Source organism: Triturus cristatus, chromosome 2_1 (genome assembly GCF_964204655.1).
Source record: "Triturus cristatus chromosome 2_1, aTriCri1.1, whole genome shotgun sequence".
Taxonomy (NCBI): domain Eukaryota; kingdom Metazoa; phylum Chordata; class Amphibia; order Caudata; family Salamandridae; genus Triturus; species Triturus cristatus.
In genome coordinates, this window is record NC_140581.1 from 29,380,124 (window position 1) to 29,397,916 (window position 17,793).

Genomic DNA, 17,793 nt, shown 5'->3' on the forward strand with positions numbered 1-17,793 from the left:
GGACTGGGTTATATCACAGTGTGAGTTCATCATCAGGGCTCCCTCAGACCGGGTTGTATCACAGCGTGGGTGCATCAGGAGTACTCCTTCAGACTGGGTTATATCACAGTGTGAGTGTATCATCAGGGCTCCCTCAGACTGGGTTATATCACAGCGTGAGTGTAGCAGCAGGGCTCCCTCGGACTGGCTTATATCACAGTGTGAGTGCGTCAGCTAGGCCCCCTGGCACTGGGTTATATCACAGCGTGAGTGTACAAGCCTGGCTCCCTCAGACTGGGTTATATCACAGTGTGAGTGCATCATCAGGGCTTCCTCGGACTGGGTTATACCGCAGCGTAAGTGCATCTGCTGGGCACCCTCGGATTGGGTTATACCGCAGCGTAAGTGCATCTGCTGGGCTCCCTTCGACTGGGTTATATTGCAGCGTAAATTAATCTGCTGGGCTCCCTTGGACTGGGTTATATCACCGCGTGAGTGTATCATCAGGGCTCCCTCGGACTGGGTTATATCACAGTGTGAGTTCATCATCAGGGCTCCCTCAGACCGGGTTGTATCACAGCGTGGGTGCATCAGGAGTACTCCTTCAGACTGGGTTATATCACAGTGTGAGTGTATCATCAGGGCTCCCCCAGACTGGGTTATATCACAGCGTGAGTGTAGCAGCAGGGCTCCCTCGGACTGGGTTATATCACAGCGTGAGTGTATCAGCCTGGCTCCCTCAGACTGGGTTATATCACAGCGTGAGTGCATCATCAGGGCCCCCTTGGACTGGGTTATATTGCAGCGAAAGTGCATCATCAGGGCTCCCTTGGGCTGGGTTATATCGCACAGAAAGTGTATCTGCTGGGCTCCCTCGGACTGGGTTATATCGCAGCGTGAGTGCATCATCAGGGCTCTCCTGGAGTGGGTTATATCACAGCGTGAGGGCATCTGCTGAGCTGGGCTCCTTGGCACTGGGATATATTACAGCATGAGTGCATCAGCCGGGCTCCCTCGGACTGGGTTATATCACAGCGTGAGAGCATCATCAGGGCTCTCCTGGAGTGAGTTATATCGCAGCGTAAGTGCATCTGCTGGGCACCCTCGGATTGGGTTATACCGCAGCGTAAGTGCATCTGCTGGGCTCCCTTCAACTGGGTTATATTGCAGCGTAAATGAATCTGCTGGGCTCCCTCGGACTGGTTATATCGCAGTGTGAGTGAATCAGCCAGGCTCCCTCAGACTGAATTATATCACAGTGTGAGTGTATCATCAGGGTTCCCGTCATATGGTTTATATCACAGCGTTAGTGCATTATCAGAGCTCCCTTGGATGAGGTAATATCACAGTGTGAGTGCAAATACCAGGCTCCCTCGGACTCGGTTATATCACAGTGTGAATGCATCAGCTGGGCCCCCTGGCTCTGCGATATATCACAGTGTGAATGCATCAGCTGGGCCCCCTGGCTCTGCGATATATCACAGTGTGAGTGCATCTGTCAGACTCCCGCAGCCTGGGTTATATCACAGCGTGATTGCATCACCAGGGCTCCCTTGGATGAGGTTATATCACAGCGTGAGTGCATCATCGGGGCTCCCTTGGATGAGGTTACATCACAGTGTTAGTGCATCAGCAGGGCTCCCGCAGCCTGGGTTATATCACAGTGTGAGTGCATCAGCAGGGCTCCCTTGGATGAGGTTATATCACAGCGTGAGTGCATCATCGGGGCTCCCTTGGATGAGGTTATATCACAGTGTGAGTGTATCAGCAGGGCTCCCGCAGCCTGGGTTATATCACAGTGTGAGTGCATCAGCAGGGCTCCCTTGGATGAGGTTATATCACAGTGTGAGTGCATCAGCAGGGCTCCCTTGGATGAGGTTATATCACAGTGTGAGTGTATCAGCAGGGCTCCCGCAGCCTGGGTTATATCACAGTGTGAGTGCATCAGCAGGGCTCCCTTGGATGAGGTTATATCACAGTGTGAGTGCATCAGCAGGGCTCCTGCAGCCTGGGTTATATCACAGTGTGAGTGCATCGGCAGGGCTCCCTTGGATGAGGTTATATCACAGTGTGAGTGCATGACCAGGGCTCCCACAGCCTGGGTTATAACAGAGCATGAGTGCACCAGCCGGGCTCCCTCGCACTAGGTTATATCAGAGCGTGAGTGCACCATCAGGGATCTTTCGGATGGGCGTCCAGAATATCCTGTGAAGCAGCAGAGCTCTTGAGTTGGTCAGATGGTCCCACTGCAGTCACCGCTCTCCTCTCTTTCAGATCAGCTCTCCACCTTGGCCATTGTGGCCTTGGGCACTGGTCTCACCTTCGTCATCTTCGGGATCTCCAGCTTCCTTATCTTCAGGTAGGTCCACTGATGCTGTGTCTGAGCGCTCCTTACTGCCCCCTCGCTGTCTGTAGCAGCATTACACCAACCGACAAAGCACTGAACCAAGGCACACCAGAGGGAACCCCCTCAATCTGACATTCACATACATGCCCCTGCTTCAGAGCCTTCCACCAACATCATGGACTGGACACACTACTGTAGCATCCAATCACCTTCATTAACACCCTTCCACCCACCAAGCCTTCAGAGCTTGCACTCGCTCAAAGACCTGCCCATCAACCCTCGCATCATCCACCTCCCTTGCAGCTGCACTTGGCCCGCTCCTGGAATCACTGAGACCCACCAGGACAGCCACGCTGGAAGCACAAGCACCACCGAAATTACACAACAAACTCGACTCTTTCCATGGCCTGGTTCACACATGACACGTGAGTAGACTGGCATGGCACACAACACAATCTATAGAACTGAAAACACTCTTGCGTGCTTGCAGAAACTTCTTGGTCATGGCCAGAGCAGTCCGAGACGTACAACCATTACAGAAGAGTGAAGTAAACAAGCAGCTCCCCACAGAGCAGTCAAACACCTTGTTATTCCTTCCAATGACCTGCACCACACATCGCGCCATCAACAAGTGGAACTCCAGAAACATGCCAGATGCTGCATCACCAGAACCACACAGAGCAGTATTGTGACTATCACCTCTGGCCGTTCTTGTTGACACGAGGGCCACCACATAAAAGACCTCCTAGCACCCACTGCCACAAGGTCTTGTCCAGTGAAGTCCCCACTTTACACCTCAACGTCGTTGAAGCTTTTCATCCAAGGCATCTTCCAAAACGCGCATAGAAATACCAGATCCTCCGTCTCCTGAAGAATGCACCAGTGACCCCACTGTAATGAGCTATGAAACTACTGACCTGTGAATCAATCACTTGCTGTTCCTGAAAGATACAGAGAGCAATCTTACTCAACTATGAGGCCGGTGAACAAGCCTAGGACATGATAGCTAGGATAGCTGCAGAAACCCTGTGGCACCGGAAGTGATGGCATGCAGTGGACACTGTCATCATCAACGATAAGAGTACCCTCTGACTACTGAGCTGCTTTCGACACTCCTGATCTCCAAGCTGCAATCAGGATCCTAAAACAGAGTTCATTCTAATTCCTGGCCGCACCAAACAAGTTCATACATGCACACCCACCTGCAAAGCCTTACACAACATTGGCCCGGACATACCGCTATGAATATAAATGTAAACTTCCACAACCTACCAGACAGCTCCACTCAGCCAGACTCCTAGTCAAACAAACCCCTCCCACCGCATTCACAGAACTAGATGTGGCCGTTCTGCCTTCTACCTCTCTTCTAAAACCTGGAAAGACCTGACCTTGCACATCAGAGCCTCCTCCACAGCTCTTCAATTCTGCTAGAAACTAAAGACTGAAGGAAGTGACACAATTAGGGCCACCCGCATCACTCACAACCACCTTGCAGCCTGCCAAACAAATGAAGAGCCAGTCAGACAGTAGAGAATACAAACCAAGTATATTTATTCAGGTACACTCGAGCGGAGTCAAGTCTTACCAGCCTCCTGGGACTGACTTCAGCAAGCATGGCGATACATCATGTACAGTTTAAAACCAATGAGGACACCCCCTGAACTGGAAATTTCCAGTTTGAACCAGCTACACAAAGAAGGTACATAAGGATGAGTTTCGATCCTGAGACCGGGCACACACTATCCCTGCGCCAAGGTCGTTCTGCCTGCGCACATCGCTGGACCAGTGGGGTCAGGCCTCTAGTGGTGAAGGTATGCATAACAAGACAGTTTAATCATTAGTACAGCGAGGCCCAACCTTGAAGAAAACAAAATTCACCATGGCTGTTTCTAACAGAGGCGGAGAAAAGTTAGTTTCGAATATGGCTCAAAATGGCGGCTGAACATAAAAAGGTGCCGCAAATGCTAACTTAGCAAATCAACATGTAGCAACACAACAAAGGCATTATATTTTATTCCAAGAGACCCTCCTTTTAGCATTTGCTAAACCATTTTTCACGGTGTGTGAGGAGGACATTATTTTTCATACTAGCAAAAGTACATCAACACCTGGAGCAATCCACATACTTATTATCAGAGATAGAAATTGCAAGAGAAAATGCGGGCTTAAAGATGCCCTTGTCAATCTCCATAATTTCCTGAACTACCTTCTGCAACATAATTAGTGTACTTGCATCATGAACTGATATCTTTGGCTTGGGGGTGAGAGCTTGTACACAATAGGAAAAACACATTGGGAGACAATGTATACAGAGGCAACATATAAGAATAATAGAAGCAGTTGCAACTAAAAATAGGAGAATCTTCCAACCCCTCATCACCAATATATTCCAGAACCACCAAGAGAGTGTCCAGGTGCATGTCTCTTGGTGTATCTCAGCTGATAACCTATGCAAGTTCGGTATGGCGGAAAAAACATTGGGCGCGTTATCAGGTATAGACACACAACAGTTACTGCCAATGACGCGACAGGCCCCACCCCTATCTGCGAGGATGAGGTTTAACACCATCCTGTTATGCAAAGTGACTAGTCTCATAGCCTGGAGCTCAGCTGTAATGTTTGTCATTATCCAGGCCGTTGTATTGATAACTGCCTCAACAACTCTGGTGAGCTGACAAATTTGGAGGCTATTGACTATGGGGCTCCAAAAAGGGAAAAAGCCTTTTGTAGCATCCTCAAATTGCTTTGCGGCTGGGTGCCGGAGCGTCCGCCTCCCCCCGTTCTGATCCGAAGCCTCCGTAGATCAACTGCGGCGTACCCCAGGGATAATCCCTCAGCCCGACACAGTTCAACATCTACATGGCCCCGCTCGCACGCATCGCCCGACAGCACGACCTCAACATAATCTCCTACGCCGACGACACTCAACTGATCCTCTCCCTTACCAAGGACACCCTCACCGCCAAATCCAACCTCAACAAAGGAATGAAGGCCGTCGCCGATTGGATGAAGAGCAGCCGACTAAAGCTGAACACGGACAAGACGGAGGGCCTCATCCTCGGCTCCAACCCTTCAGCCTGGGACGACTTCTGGTGGCCTACGACACGGGGGGCAGCCCCGACACCCACCGACCACGCACGCAACCTGAGAGTCATCCTCGACTCAACGCTCTCCATGGGCAAGCAAGTCAACGCAGTCTCCTCCTGCTTCAACACCCTCCGCATGCTCTGTAAGATCTACAGGTGGATCCCGACAGATACAAGAAGAACAGTCACGCAAGCCCTTGTCAGTAGCAGACTCGACTCTGGAAACGCCCTCTACGCGGGAGCCCCGGCCAGGCTCATCAAACGACTGCAATGCATTCAAAATGCCTCGGCACGCCTGATCCTCAACGTACCACGCTACAGCCACATCACCCCCCACCTGAGAAACCTGCACTGGCTCCCCGTCGACAGGAGAATCTCCTTTAAACTCCTCATCCACGCACACAAGGCACTCCACAAGACCAGCCCAGCCTACCTCAACAGAAGGCTCTTCTTCTACGTCCCCAACCACCAGCTCCGCTCCGCCGACCTCTCTCTCGCCACCATCCCCCGCATCCGAAGAACCACCACCGCCGGCGGCAGATCCTTCTCCCACTTCGCCGCCAAAACCCGGAACACCCTTCCACTCAGCCTACGACAGACCCAAGACCTGCTGACCTTGAGGAGGCTACTCAAGACCTGGCTGTTCGACCAGTAGCGGCACCCCCCCTCTCTTCCCTTATTTTCTTCCCCAGCGCCTTGAGATCCTCGCGGGTAAGTAGTGGGCTCTACAAATTCCGTGATTGATTGATTGATTGATTGATTGATTGATTGATTGATTGATTGATGGCTGTATCTGTCTGATCTACATCCTTTGGGTCAATGACCGTTTTTACCTGGGCCAGGTGCGTGCTCCTATGCGGCAACTGCTGATCTTTGTGATAATTGGATGGAGCAACATATACAAGGAGAAGGAAGAAAGAGAGATAACATATACCTGACCATCCCTTTGGAAGCTATACATAAGCATGGGATCCACAAACAAAATAAACATTAGGGGGCGGTAACCAGGGCGGACTATTCGTTGTTCTCAATTCATATGTGGAATTGCATCTGCTCTCCCCCACTTTTACCTTCCCTGTCCCCTGAACACAGAAACTAGCTGTTTTGTTGACCACTGACACTGGTATTGGCTGGTCCTTGGTAACATTAAGAGCCTGGAAAGACTGGAAATACTCAGACTTGTTAAACCCTTGGAAATCAGCCATTTCCATTTGAAGCCATGTCTCATTCTTTACAATTTTGTATGCGTTCATACAGGACCTTAAAAACATTTACTGAGCATCTCTTGTCCTGCCTGTCCTACAGTAGGAACCCTGTGATGGGAATGTACATTCTGTACCATAGTGCGAGAATCACCATGTGTCCTATCCAGAGTACAGAACTGGGAAGGATGAGGTACCATACCAAGCAACTCAAACCAACCGCCACAACTGCTGATGTATGACAGTGGCATGGGCAACAAATTATCAACTTTATGAGTAACTGAGGGAAGCAGCCCACAAACTCAGCAATCAGTTGGGTTAGACACATGATGAGCTTGGTGTAACATTTGTATTAAAGCATTCTCGGTGTAGGACAATCTATGCATTGTCTTGTGTGGAGCCAAAGTAACTAAAAGCAGTTCAGGGGATGGGGGTGTTGTACCAGCCAAAGAATTTTCAGCATACTTCTCATCCAGAAACCAGGATATTGCCAATACAATTATCAGTGTTATCGCAACTATTGATACAAAAACTATTTTTCTTTTCGTGGACCAACCCCGCACTGGGCGCGGAGGTGCAAATGGCTGTTCTTCCTCAGTAGTGGCCCGACCAAATGGATACATTATGAAGCAAGGAAAAAGGAATGCAATAAAACTGGTCAAGTGCTTCCAGTGTCCGTCTGAGCCTCACTGGTAGACTCCTATTGTTCATCAACGCTGGTGCTCTTGAGTACCGGCGGTGGAGCTGCTCAGTCCTGGCTCGCGATGAATCCCACGCCGAGCAGGATAACGCACCCCCCTCCAGGAGGGCACATTCAATTTATCCTGTCCACTATCAGAACAGCGCACCAATCTTACCTCGCCCTAAACTAACAACGTTGGTACTACAGCAGAGTACGCCCTAACTTGCACAGTCCGTCCCTGACTAATCTGACTTCTCCTTTGGTGCACTGTTCCTCCGTCAGGGGCACAAATTGTACCTAGTGACTCCAGGCACAGAAGGGTCGGTGAAAGGGGCTCAGGCACAGAGGGGTCAATGGCAATGGAAAGGGGCTCCTTAATTGCTGTGATCTCCGGGGAACTGCCGCATTTAGTACTTCATTATTTTCAGCATCCGTTGGGGTCCATGTGAGCTTGGCATAGGAAAAAGGAACGAATCGTGGTACTCTCTTACAGTCCGAGTCCACAATAACATCCCTCACCCATTGATCGTAGGGTAAAGGCAGGGGTACCTTACAGCAGTGGGAGGAGTGGATCCAGTTCTTTCGGCCAGAGAACTTTACAGCGGTACTTGTAGCGAGGAGGACCTGATCCGGCAACCTCCATCGAGGCTCCAGGCTCCTTTTCCGCTGAAAATTCTTGATGAGGGCCCAGTCCCCATGCCGAATATCATGTCTAGGCACCTCAGGTACTGCGGTAAGTGTGTCCCCGATCTGTTGATGAATAGAACGCAGATCTTTAGTCAACCAGTACAGGTAATCAATCAGTAAAGGATACCTCAATCTCAGAAAATGTACGAGGCCGCGGGACTCCCCAGATGTTCGCCGGGCGTCCGAACATGACCTCGTAAGGTGACAACCCTGTCCTAGAATGTGCTGTTGCTCTTGTGGACAAAAGAGCTAATGGTAAAGCATCTGGCCACTGCAGCCCTGTAGTCTCCTGAATCTTTGCCAATTTCAGTTTGAGAGTACCATTGCACTTCTCAACCAAACCTGCTGACTGGGGGTGATTCGTAGCATGAAACTTCTTTCTAATGTGTGGTCCTTCGCAAACTAGCTGGATAACCTTGGCATTAAAATGACTTCCGTTATCACTCTAGATCAGACGGAGCAAGCCTAAACAAGGAAAGAACTCCTTCAGGAGTATCTTTGCAGTCGCAATGGCTGTATTTTCCTTAGTGGGGTAGGCCTCGACCCACGGGTGGTGTGGGGGTACCCTTGCCAGGATTGTGCATCATGCACACCATGCAGTATTTTACTAAGTGTGTAGCTGTCTTGGGAATGTTGTCATTTTGCCATACGGGATCTAGCAACTTGCAAATACCCATAGCACTGATATGAGCTTGCCCATGGGCCATTGTCTCTACAGGAAGAACATATGCATCCGGCAACATCCATTTCTGCTTCCCTGACTTATCAATCCAACATCCATCATCATTCAAATTTGCTGTGTTTTCCTGCCACACCACTAATTCCTCCATCGTGGCCTCACTCTGAATTTCCTTTACATTCTCAAGTGTATCCTCAAACATGGAGAACTTGGGTGCCCACCTGGTTGGACCTGCTGCAAACATTCTTTTCATCTTTGTTCGGGCTGCTTCCTTAGCTGTCTGATCTGCAAAAGTGTTCCCCTCACGCACCTTGTCAGTAACTTTCTTATGAGCACTGCACTTCACAATCGCCAATTTCTTAGGGAGCGTCAGGATGAACAGAAGCCTATATATGAGAGGACCATGCTGAATGCATGACCGATTGTCCTGTCTCCACAATGGTTCCACTGAAGGCCATCTTTGATGTCCACCGTCCCAACTCCACAGTAGCTCTGTTGAAGGCATTCTACTTTGCCCACTGTCCACGACTCTGCAGTGGCTCCTTTGATGTCCCTTCTTCAAGTCCATTGAACTGGTTGCACAGTGACTTAGTTGAAGGCATTCCCACATGTCCACTATCCCCACTCCACCGAGGCTCTGTTGAAGGCTCGCTTACATGTTGTCACCTGGTTCCGAGGGCTGCGGATGAGCAATCACATGGTGCCTTTCGTGATCCCCGGTGCTGGATGCCCCCCCCCCCCCCAGACCTCTATCATCTTCAAGTCCTCCTGATCACCAATAAAGAACCAATAATCTAAGCACCAGCACATCTGAGTGAAAAATTATCCACTTCCATATGCAAAGGCAACACAAGCAGTCACAGCAGCACCAGACCTGAATATGAAAATGGTACCAAAAAATGAAAAGACAAGAAGAACAAAGATTTCTAAGTATATGCCCAGTAAGGGCTGCATGGCTCCGTGGGATACCACAACTTTTACAGAGCACCTCCTCACTCCCCCTGTTCCCCCACAGTACAGGATTGCAAACTGGTCCCTACTATTAATCATCCTCGATAAAATATACACTCCTCCAATTCACCATGTACATCACGCTTTTATTTCCTGGCACTATATTGGCACCAACTACTGGATCACTGCATGACACCTTGGCTCCCCTCAAGCACAACCCAAGGCAAGAACCTGAGCACAGGCCAGCTGGTACACAGAGAAACTCAGACTGACAAAACACCACTGCAAGCAACTGGAGCACAAATGGAGAACAAGCAACACAATGCAGTAAATACATCTTCAAATCAGCCCTAAGATACTACCCCCGGCAGATACGGAACTCCAAGCTCACAACTCTTGCAGATCGCATCAACGCCTGTGCTAACAGCAGCAGGGAAGTCTTCGTCATCATCAAAGATTTCCCTGTTCCTCCTGCTGCCTCCAGCAACATCACCCCCTCACAAGACCTTTGCAAAAAACTCTCGGAATTCTTCTTTAACAAAATTACCTCCATATCCAGCAACTTCTACTCTCAACTGTACCCCATGACTGTTGTAACGTAACTTTCAATCATGGCCAATGAACGAAGGCTGAACTCATTGCCTGCCGTCGCCACCATTGAAATCGCTGGTAGCAGCTATTAGCGAAGCACTAACACCGACCCTAAACGCCTCCATTGACTCTTATTCATGGACATCTGGAAACATGGCACCTGCTCAAGAAACCATCTTCTGACCCAGCCACACTTTCCAACTACAGACCTATCCCCCTCCTATCCTACCGAGAAAGGCCTTAAAGGAACTAATCAACCAATAACTTATTGACCACCTCAGCAATAACCAGCTCCTCGATGCCACGCAGTCTGAATTCAGGCCTACCCACTGTACATAACCAGCACGCATCGCCGCCACAGATGGCAGCCGCACGATCATTGACAGAGTAGACCAGGGGTCTTCAAACTGTGGGGCGCGACCCCCAGGGGGGCCGTGGAGTGATGCAAAGGGGGTCGCGCCTTCCCAGTCACACTTCTGCCCAGGCCCAAGGGCTTCAGCCCCCCCCCCCCCATTCCCCCGTACTGTGTCTCAGCCCGGGCTGCTGCAGTGAAACTTGAGCTGCTGGGGGCTCAGGTGGGCAGTGTCTGGATTCCTATCTCCGGCACCCCGTGTTTTTTCACAGGTCTTTAAAGACCATTTAACATGCCTTTGTAAACTGCTTACAGAGGCTTAGGTTTTTTTTGCTGGTTCCAATACCCCCTGGGCCCCCTAGCATTTGTATTTTACATTCACTGCCTTAGTGTGAGAATGCATTTCATGGAAAGGAATACAAAGTTGGCTTCCTGGGGGCGCCGTGAGTTGAAGCACCTGCTGCAGCGTTTCTTTCCCAATTACCAGGCCTCACATAAATGTCAAGATACCTCATGTGATTAATTATCTTCCTGGAGAGGGAGCAGAATGTTGTATAGTTGAGGTTTTGACTTATGTGAAGTTAGTGCAGAGGGTTAATATGCCTGCTGCAAAGAACATGTACCAAGTAGATTACAGAGTGCGTGTGATGTAAACAGATCAGCAGGTTACTGCTTTCAAAAGAGACATCCTTTTGTTACTTGCAATTTATAACTTAAAGTCCTAATAGAGAATAGTGAGCTATTAACTTTCATCCTAGAACAGCATACACACTACAAAGAATACATTATTAGACCATTGATTAATGTTGCAAAAAGGGTTAATTTGGCTAGAAATCAATTCTTATTATTAAAGGAAACTCCCAACTATGCTGTTTCTTTTTCGACTCTGAGTTTGTGCTTCTCCACACCAAGCACTCTTGAACTATACTGCCTACCAGTATGGATGACATGTGACTCCTATACTTTTAGTCCTTTGGCTTATGTAACATTTCCTATACACTGATTTACACACTTATGATTGATTGTCTCTGTGTAATCTGTGTGTGATGCAAAGTGCTCGGACACCCTACACTGGTATGAGTGGCACTATATAACTAATTCAATGCATCTGAGAGTGTGGGGTTATGGAGACTTGGTCACTGTTAAAGGGTGCTAGTGAGAGAATCAGTGGTGGGGGTGGTCATTGTGGGGGGCACCAACAAACATGGTTGCACAGGGCACCACCAGCACTAAAGCCGGCCCTGGGAAGTATGCATAGATAAGCGCTGAAAATACCGCTTTAGGTGACTGGTTTTTTTTGTACCGACTGGGCCACCAAAACAATCTGCTGGCAACCCTAACCATAGGACTGGAAGTTTGTTGCAGGATCAGCACATTATTTATTTCCTTCACCCTCGATCCCCGATTAATGCCGCAATAGTTTAACTTAGATCTTAAAGTCTACGCCCCGTCAATAACATGCTGAGTTACTTCATGGGTCTGGGAATGCACCCTGCATTCAGACAACTCATTCCTCATTCTCGCCCTTCATTGTCACGCTCACCCTGCACTCACAGTGATCACAATGCACTCACACTGATCACCATGCACTTGCACCATTCACCCGCTCACCCTGCACTCACAGTGATCACAATGCACTCACACTGATCACCATGCACTTGCACCATTCACCCGCTCACCCTGCACTCACAGCGATCACAATGCACTCACACTGATCACCATGCACTTGCACCATTCACCCGCTCACCTTGCACTCACAGTGATCACAATGCACTCACACTGATCACCATGCACTTGCACCATTCACCCGCTCACCCTGCACTCACAGTGATCACAATGCACTCACACTGATCACCATGCACTTGCACCATTCACCCGCTCACCCTGCACTCACAGCGATCACAATGCACTCACACTGATCACCATGCACTTGCACCATTCACCCGCTCACCTTGCACTCACAGTGATCACAATGCACTCACACTGATCACCATGCACTTGCACCATTCACCCGCTCACCTTGCACTCACAGTGATCACAATGCACTCACACTGATCACCATGCACTTGCACCATTCACCCGCTCACCTTGCACTCACAGTGATCACTCTGCTCTCAAAATGCACTTGTCCTGCTCACACTATACCTCAACCTGCAGTCACACGAGTACACTACTCATCCTGCACTCATGTGACACTTCACTCACCTGTCCCCCTCACTACTCAATATGCAACTCACTCAAACATGCCCATCAGTAATCATACATTCATTCATCCCATTCTGAACTTGCATCCGCACCCAAAATGAGGGAGGACAGCAAGGGAGTGAGAGAATTTGATTGAAGAGGTCAGGGATGAGGAGAAATGTGAATTGCCGAAGAGAAGTGTGGACACGCAAGAAGTGAGTGTGATCCAAAGGTGAGGGCTTCTGTTAGAACAAAGGGGAGATGTGAAAGAGGAATGGGGGGACTGCAGAGGTGTAAGATACAAATAGACAAAAATTTGAATGAAGAGACGAGGTTAATGAGAAGTGCTGAGGTGCACGGGAGGTGACAGGGCCAGAGAGGCCATGAGTTAAATGTGAGAGACTGTTAGAGATGAGGGCAGTGAAAGGACAGAATGGCAAGAGGTGATTAAAGGTGAAGTGAGAGGTTGAATGGGGAGAGTTCAGAAGTTGTAAAAAGGGGTGAAAGAAAATGACCTGCAAAGTGAGAGAGGGATCTGGGGTTAGGAGAGGAGAGAGGGATGGAAGGGAGGGGGTGAGAGGAAAGCTGCATGGGTAAAAGGCTTAACTCTACACAAAACCGCCAGGGTTTTAAGGGACCCCTGCTTCTTCCGGTCAGGGCCAGGTGAGCTTCTAATGTGGCAGCACGTATTGCTGCAGAGTGGAAGGCCCTTCACAAACGTTGACTTGAAATCTTTCTGATGATAATTGCTGTATTTTGGTTATAAATGGGTACTGATTGGGTGAAATCTTTCCTCAGCGTTACTGTGTGTAACAAATATCAAAATAATGAAGCAATGCTATCCCAAAATACGCGGCATCACATAACCTTATTTACATTTTCATCCCACGCAATTTAGTCAACAGGTTTAGACATTTTTGTCAAGAGGGGGTCCTTATGCCTCAAAATGTTGACAGGGGGGTCTCGGCATCCAAAAGTTTGAAGACCTTTGGAGTAGACATGGCAGCCCTCATTGTCCTGGACCTCTCTACAGCGTTTGACATGATCTCACACAACATCTGCCTAGGCACCTGCACAAGGTTGGCATCCAATACCAGCTCTCCGCTGGATCTGCTTCTCAAAGGATAGAACCCAAACTGTCAGCCTGACACGTTGCTCCTCAGAAGCCCGCAAACTCCTCTGTTGAGTGCCTCCAGGTTCATCGTTCAACCTCACCCTCTTCAATGCATACTTGATCTCTCTGGCTAATGTCATCCACACATGTCACATTAACGTCCTCTCCTATGCAGATGACAAACAACTCATACTCTCCCTCTCGGACAAGCACCCAACAAAAGAAACGAGGTCACTGCCTACATGACTGAAGTTGCTAACTGGACAAACACCAATCCTCTCAATCTCAACACAGACAAAAAAGAAGAAGTGATCTTCGGCAAGAAAACCTCACCATGGGACTCCAACTGGTGGCCAGCTGAACTGGGACCCACACCCAAAAGCCACCCCCGGAACCTCAAAATAATCTTCAACTGCATCCTGCTTCCACACTTTGAAGATGCCTTTCAAACTCTTCAGATGCTGAGGAAGATCTTAAAATGGCTCCCAAGCAACATTAGAAAAGCTGTCACTCACTCTCTAGTCACCGGCCAGGTGTATAAAGGGAACACCCTATACGCTGGGATTGCCAATCAACTCACTAGACGACTACAAACCATGCAGAGCTTGACAACCACACTGATACTCATTCTCCCACACCGAGCTCACATCACACCATACCTCAGTAAAATACACTGGCTCCTGATAAACGAACGTGCCCAATTCAAACTCCTCAGACACACATTCAAGGCACTACACAACTCAGGACCCACCTAGCTGAACAGTCACATCTCTTTCCAACAACCAACGATACACCTCCACTCTACAAGACTCCTGCTCGCACACATCCCATGCATACACAGAACCAGATCCGAAGGAGGGCCGTTCTCTCACATCACGCCTAAAGTATGTAATGACCTCTCACTAAGCCATCAGAGCCTCCTCCTCTCTTCTTGAACCCCACAAGAAGCTGAAGACCTGGCTTTTCAATTAAACAACCTACTATTAGCAGGGCTAGACACACTCACACCAGTTCAGCACCAGGGAACCCTTGCGGGTGATGATAGAGCGCTTTACAGATGCATATAACACCGCTGCATACAACCATACATACCATGCATTCAAACTGCAGAACTCTTGCTTCAGTTTGTAAATTGTTTCTTACTGCTCCTTGTTTCTTTCTTTGGAGCTGATAAGTTGATGCTATATCTTCAGCAATGGTGATTGGTGCTGTTGCTGGTAGCGCTAATCCCCTGTACTGCTGCTAGACACAGTCACTGCTGCATTTCTAGTTATGCTGCTGATTGATGCTGTTGATGGGGGAGGGAGTCACTTGTGCGGTTCCTGTTACTCTGGTCATTGATGCTGTTGTCTGATGCTATGTGCTGGTCACAGGCCATGGAGGCTGTTGCTAGGCACCAGTCAATGGCCACTGATTCGTTTGTTAGGCACCAGCACTGGTGTTCTTTCTGTAGCATAGGTTATTGATTCAATCACACTGCTCTTCCTATTTCACTTGCCATTGATTCTGTCCAGCTACATTGGCCATTGATGCTGTCATGTTACACTGGCCATTCATGCTATTGCTAGGCACTGCTGCTCTTCACATTACATTGGCCATTGATGCTGTCACTGTTGCACTAGCCATTGATGCTGTTGTTGTTGCACTGGCCATTGATGCTATTGCCCGATGCTATGTGCTGGTCACTGGCAATAGAGGTTGTAGATTAATCACTTGTGCTTTCGCTGTTACACTGGCCATTGATGTTATTGCTGTTACATTGGCCATTGATGCTGTCCTGTTACACTGGCCATTGATGCTTTTGCCTGATGCTATGCGCTGGTCACTGGACATGGAAGCTGTGGATTAGTGAGAGAATCACTTGTGCTGTTGCTGTTACACTGGCCATTGATGTTATTGCTATTACATTGGCCATTAGTGTTGTCATGTTACAGTGGCCATTGATGCTGTCGCTGGGCACCAGTCACCATTGCTCTTCTTATTACACTGGCCATTGATACTGTTGTGTTACACTGGCCATTGATGCTGTCATGTTACACTGGCCATTGATGCAGTCTCTGGGCACAAGTCACCACTGGTCTTCCTATTACACTGGCCATTGATACTGTCAGGTTACATTGGCCATTGATGCTTGTTTCCAGTCCAGGGAGGACCTGGCCTGGCAGTTCGGGCTGGACTGTTCCCATTGGGCACAGGGTCAAGACTGATTGGCATATGGCTGGGTTCAAACTGGAATGGCATGGGCAGCAAAACAAAAATGGATTTAGGCCCAGATCTCTGTACTGGGGTGAATGTACAACGTTATTCTGTCCATCAATTGTTCTTCTCCCTATTACACTGGCTATTGATGCTGTTGTGTTACACTGGTTATTGATGCTGTTGTGTTACACTGGTTATTGATGTTGCTGCTTTTACACCGGCCATTGATGCTGTTACTAAGCATCAGTTACCCCTGCTCTTCCTATCACACTGGCAATTGATGCTGTCGCTGTTGCACTGGCCATTGATGTTGTTACTATGTACCAGTTACCACTGCAGTTTCTGTAACACTGATCATTGATAGTGTTGTGTTACATTGGCCATTGATGCTGTCATGTTACACTGGCCATTGATGCTGTTGCTTGACACCAGTCACACCTCCTCCTCCTATTACACTGGCCATTGAGGCTGTCACTGTTTCACTGGCCATTCATGCTGTTACTACGCACCAGTCACTGCTGCTCTTTCTGTAACTCTGGTCATTGATACTGTTGTGTTACATTGGTCATTGATGCTGTTATGTTACACTGGCCATTGATGCTCTTGTTGTTGCACTGGCCAATGATGTTGTTGCCTCACACCAGTCACCGCTGCTGTTTCTGTAACACAGGTCATTGAATCTATTACTATGCACCAGTCATCTCTGCTCTTTCTGTAAAACTGGTCATTGATGTCGTTGCTCTTACACTGGTCATTGATGCTGCTGCTAGGCACCAGTAATCGCTGGTCTTCCTATCACACTGGTCATTGATGTTGTTACTCTTACACTGGCCATTGATGCTGTTGCTGGGCACCAGTAACCACTGGTCTTCCTATCACACTGGTCATTGATCTTGTTGCTCTTACACTGGCCATTGATGCTGTTTCTAGGCACCAGTAACCGCTGGTCTTCCTGTTACACTGGCCATTGATACTGTTGTGTTACTCTGGCTATTGATGCTGCTGCCTGTTGCTATGCGATGGTCACTGGCTATGGATGCTGCTGCCTGTTACTATGTGACGGTCACTGGCAATGGATGCTGCTGTCTGTTGCAACGGTCACTGGTCATGGATGTCGATGTTGTCCCTGTCACACCTGTCTCTGATACCCCTTCCCTCCCCTCTTGCAGGAAGCTGATGTTGGAGAAGGAGCTGGCCAGCATGCTGTGGAGGATCCGCTGGGAGGAGCTGCAGTTTGGGAACTCTGAGCGTTACCACAAGAGCGCCGGAAGTCGACTCACTCTGTCCCTGGTGAGTAGACGTGACACGCAGATGCAGTGACACGGATGAGTGCCCCCGCTGAGCCCAGACATGACCAGCCAGCTCTCTTTACCACTCAAACCACAGCTGTGATCAGTTCCTGCTGGGTTCACTCTAACCAGAGCTGTCCTCACCCCTCCGGCTAAGATCACCATACTGTCTCAAGCTTACTCCAGCTGGCATCACTTCTGTGACTCCACGAGTGTTCACTCCATCCTGAGACCATCTTAACTCTAAATTCAGCTGTTGTCACTTCTCTACCTCCAGCTGTGTTCACTTTGTCTTCAGCTGTGTTCACTCTGCATCATCAGTAGGCCCCACTCTACCTTCGGATGCCACCACTACTCTGATCCCAGCTGTCATCAGTACTCTGATCACAGCTGCCACCACTACTCTGATCCCCACTGTCATCTCTGCTCTAATCCCAGCTGTCATCACTAC

At 48.9% G+C, this 17,793-nt stretch overlaps 1 protein-coding gene across 1 annotated transcript in view; it reads left to right on the forward strand.

Annotated features, from left to right (window-relative positions):
- The window catches only part of NPR2 (natriuretic peptide receptor 2), a 571,736-nt gene that overhangs the window by 369,983 nt on the left and 183,960 nt on the right, over positions 1 to 17,793 (forward strand). Inside the window, exons 7-8 of the mRNA XM_085627733.1 lie at positions 2,254 to 2,338; positions 17,223 to 17,343. Of these exons, the coding sequence (XP_085483859.1) occupies positions 2,254 to 2,338; positions 17,223 to 17,343 (206 nt within the window). The remainder of the gene's footprint in view (positions 1 to 2,253; positions 2,339 to 17,222; positions 17,344 to 17,793) is intronic.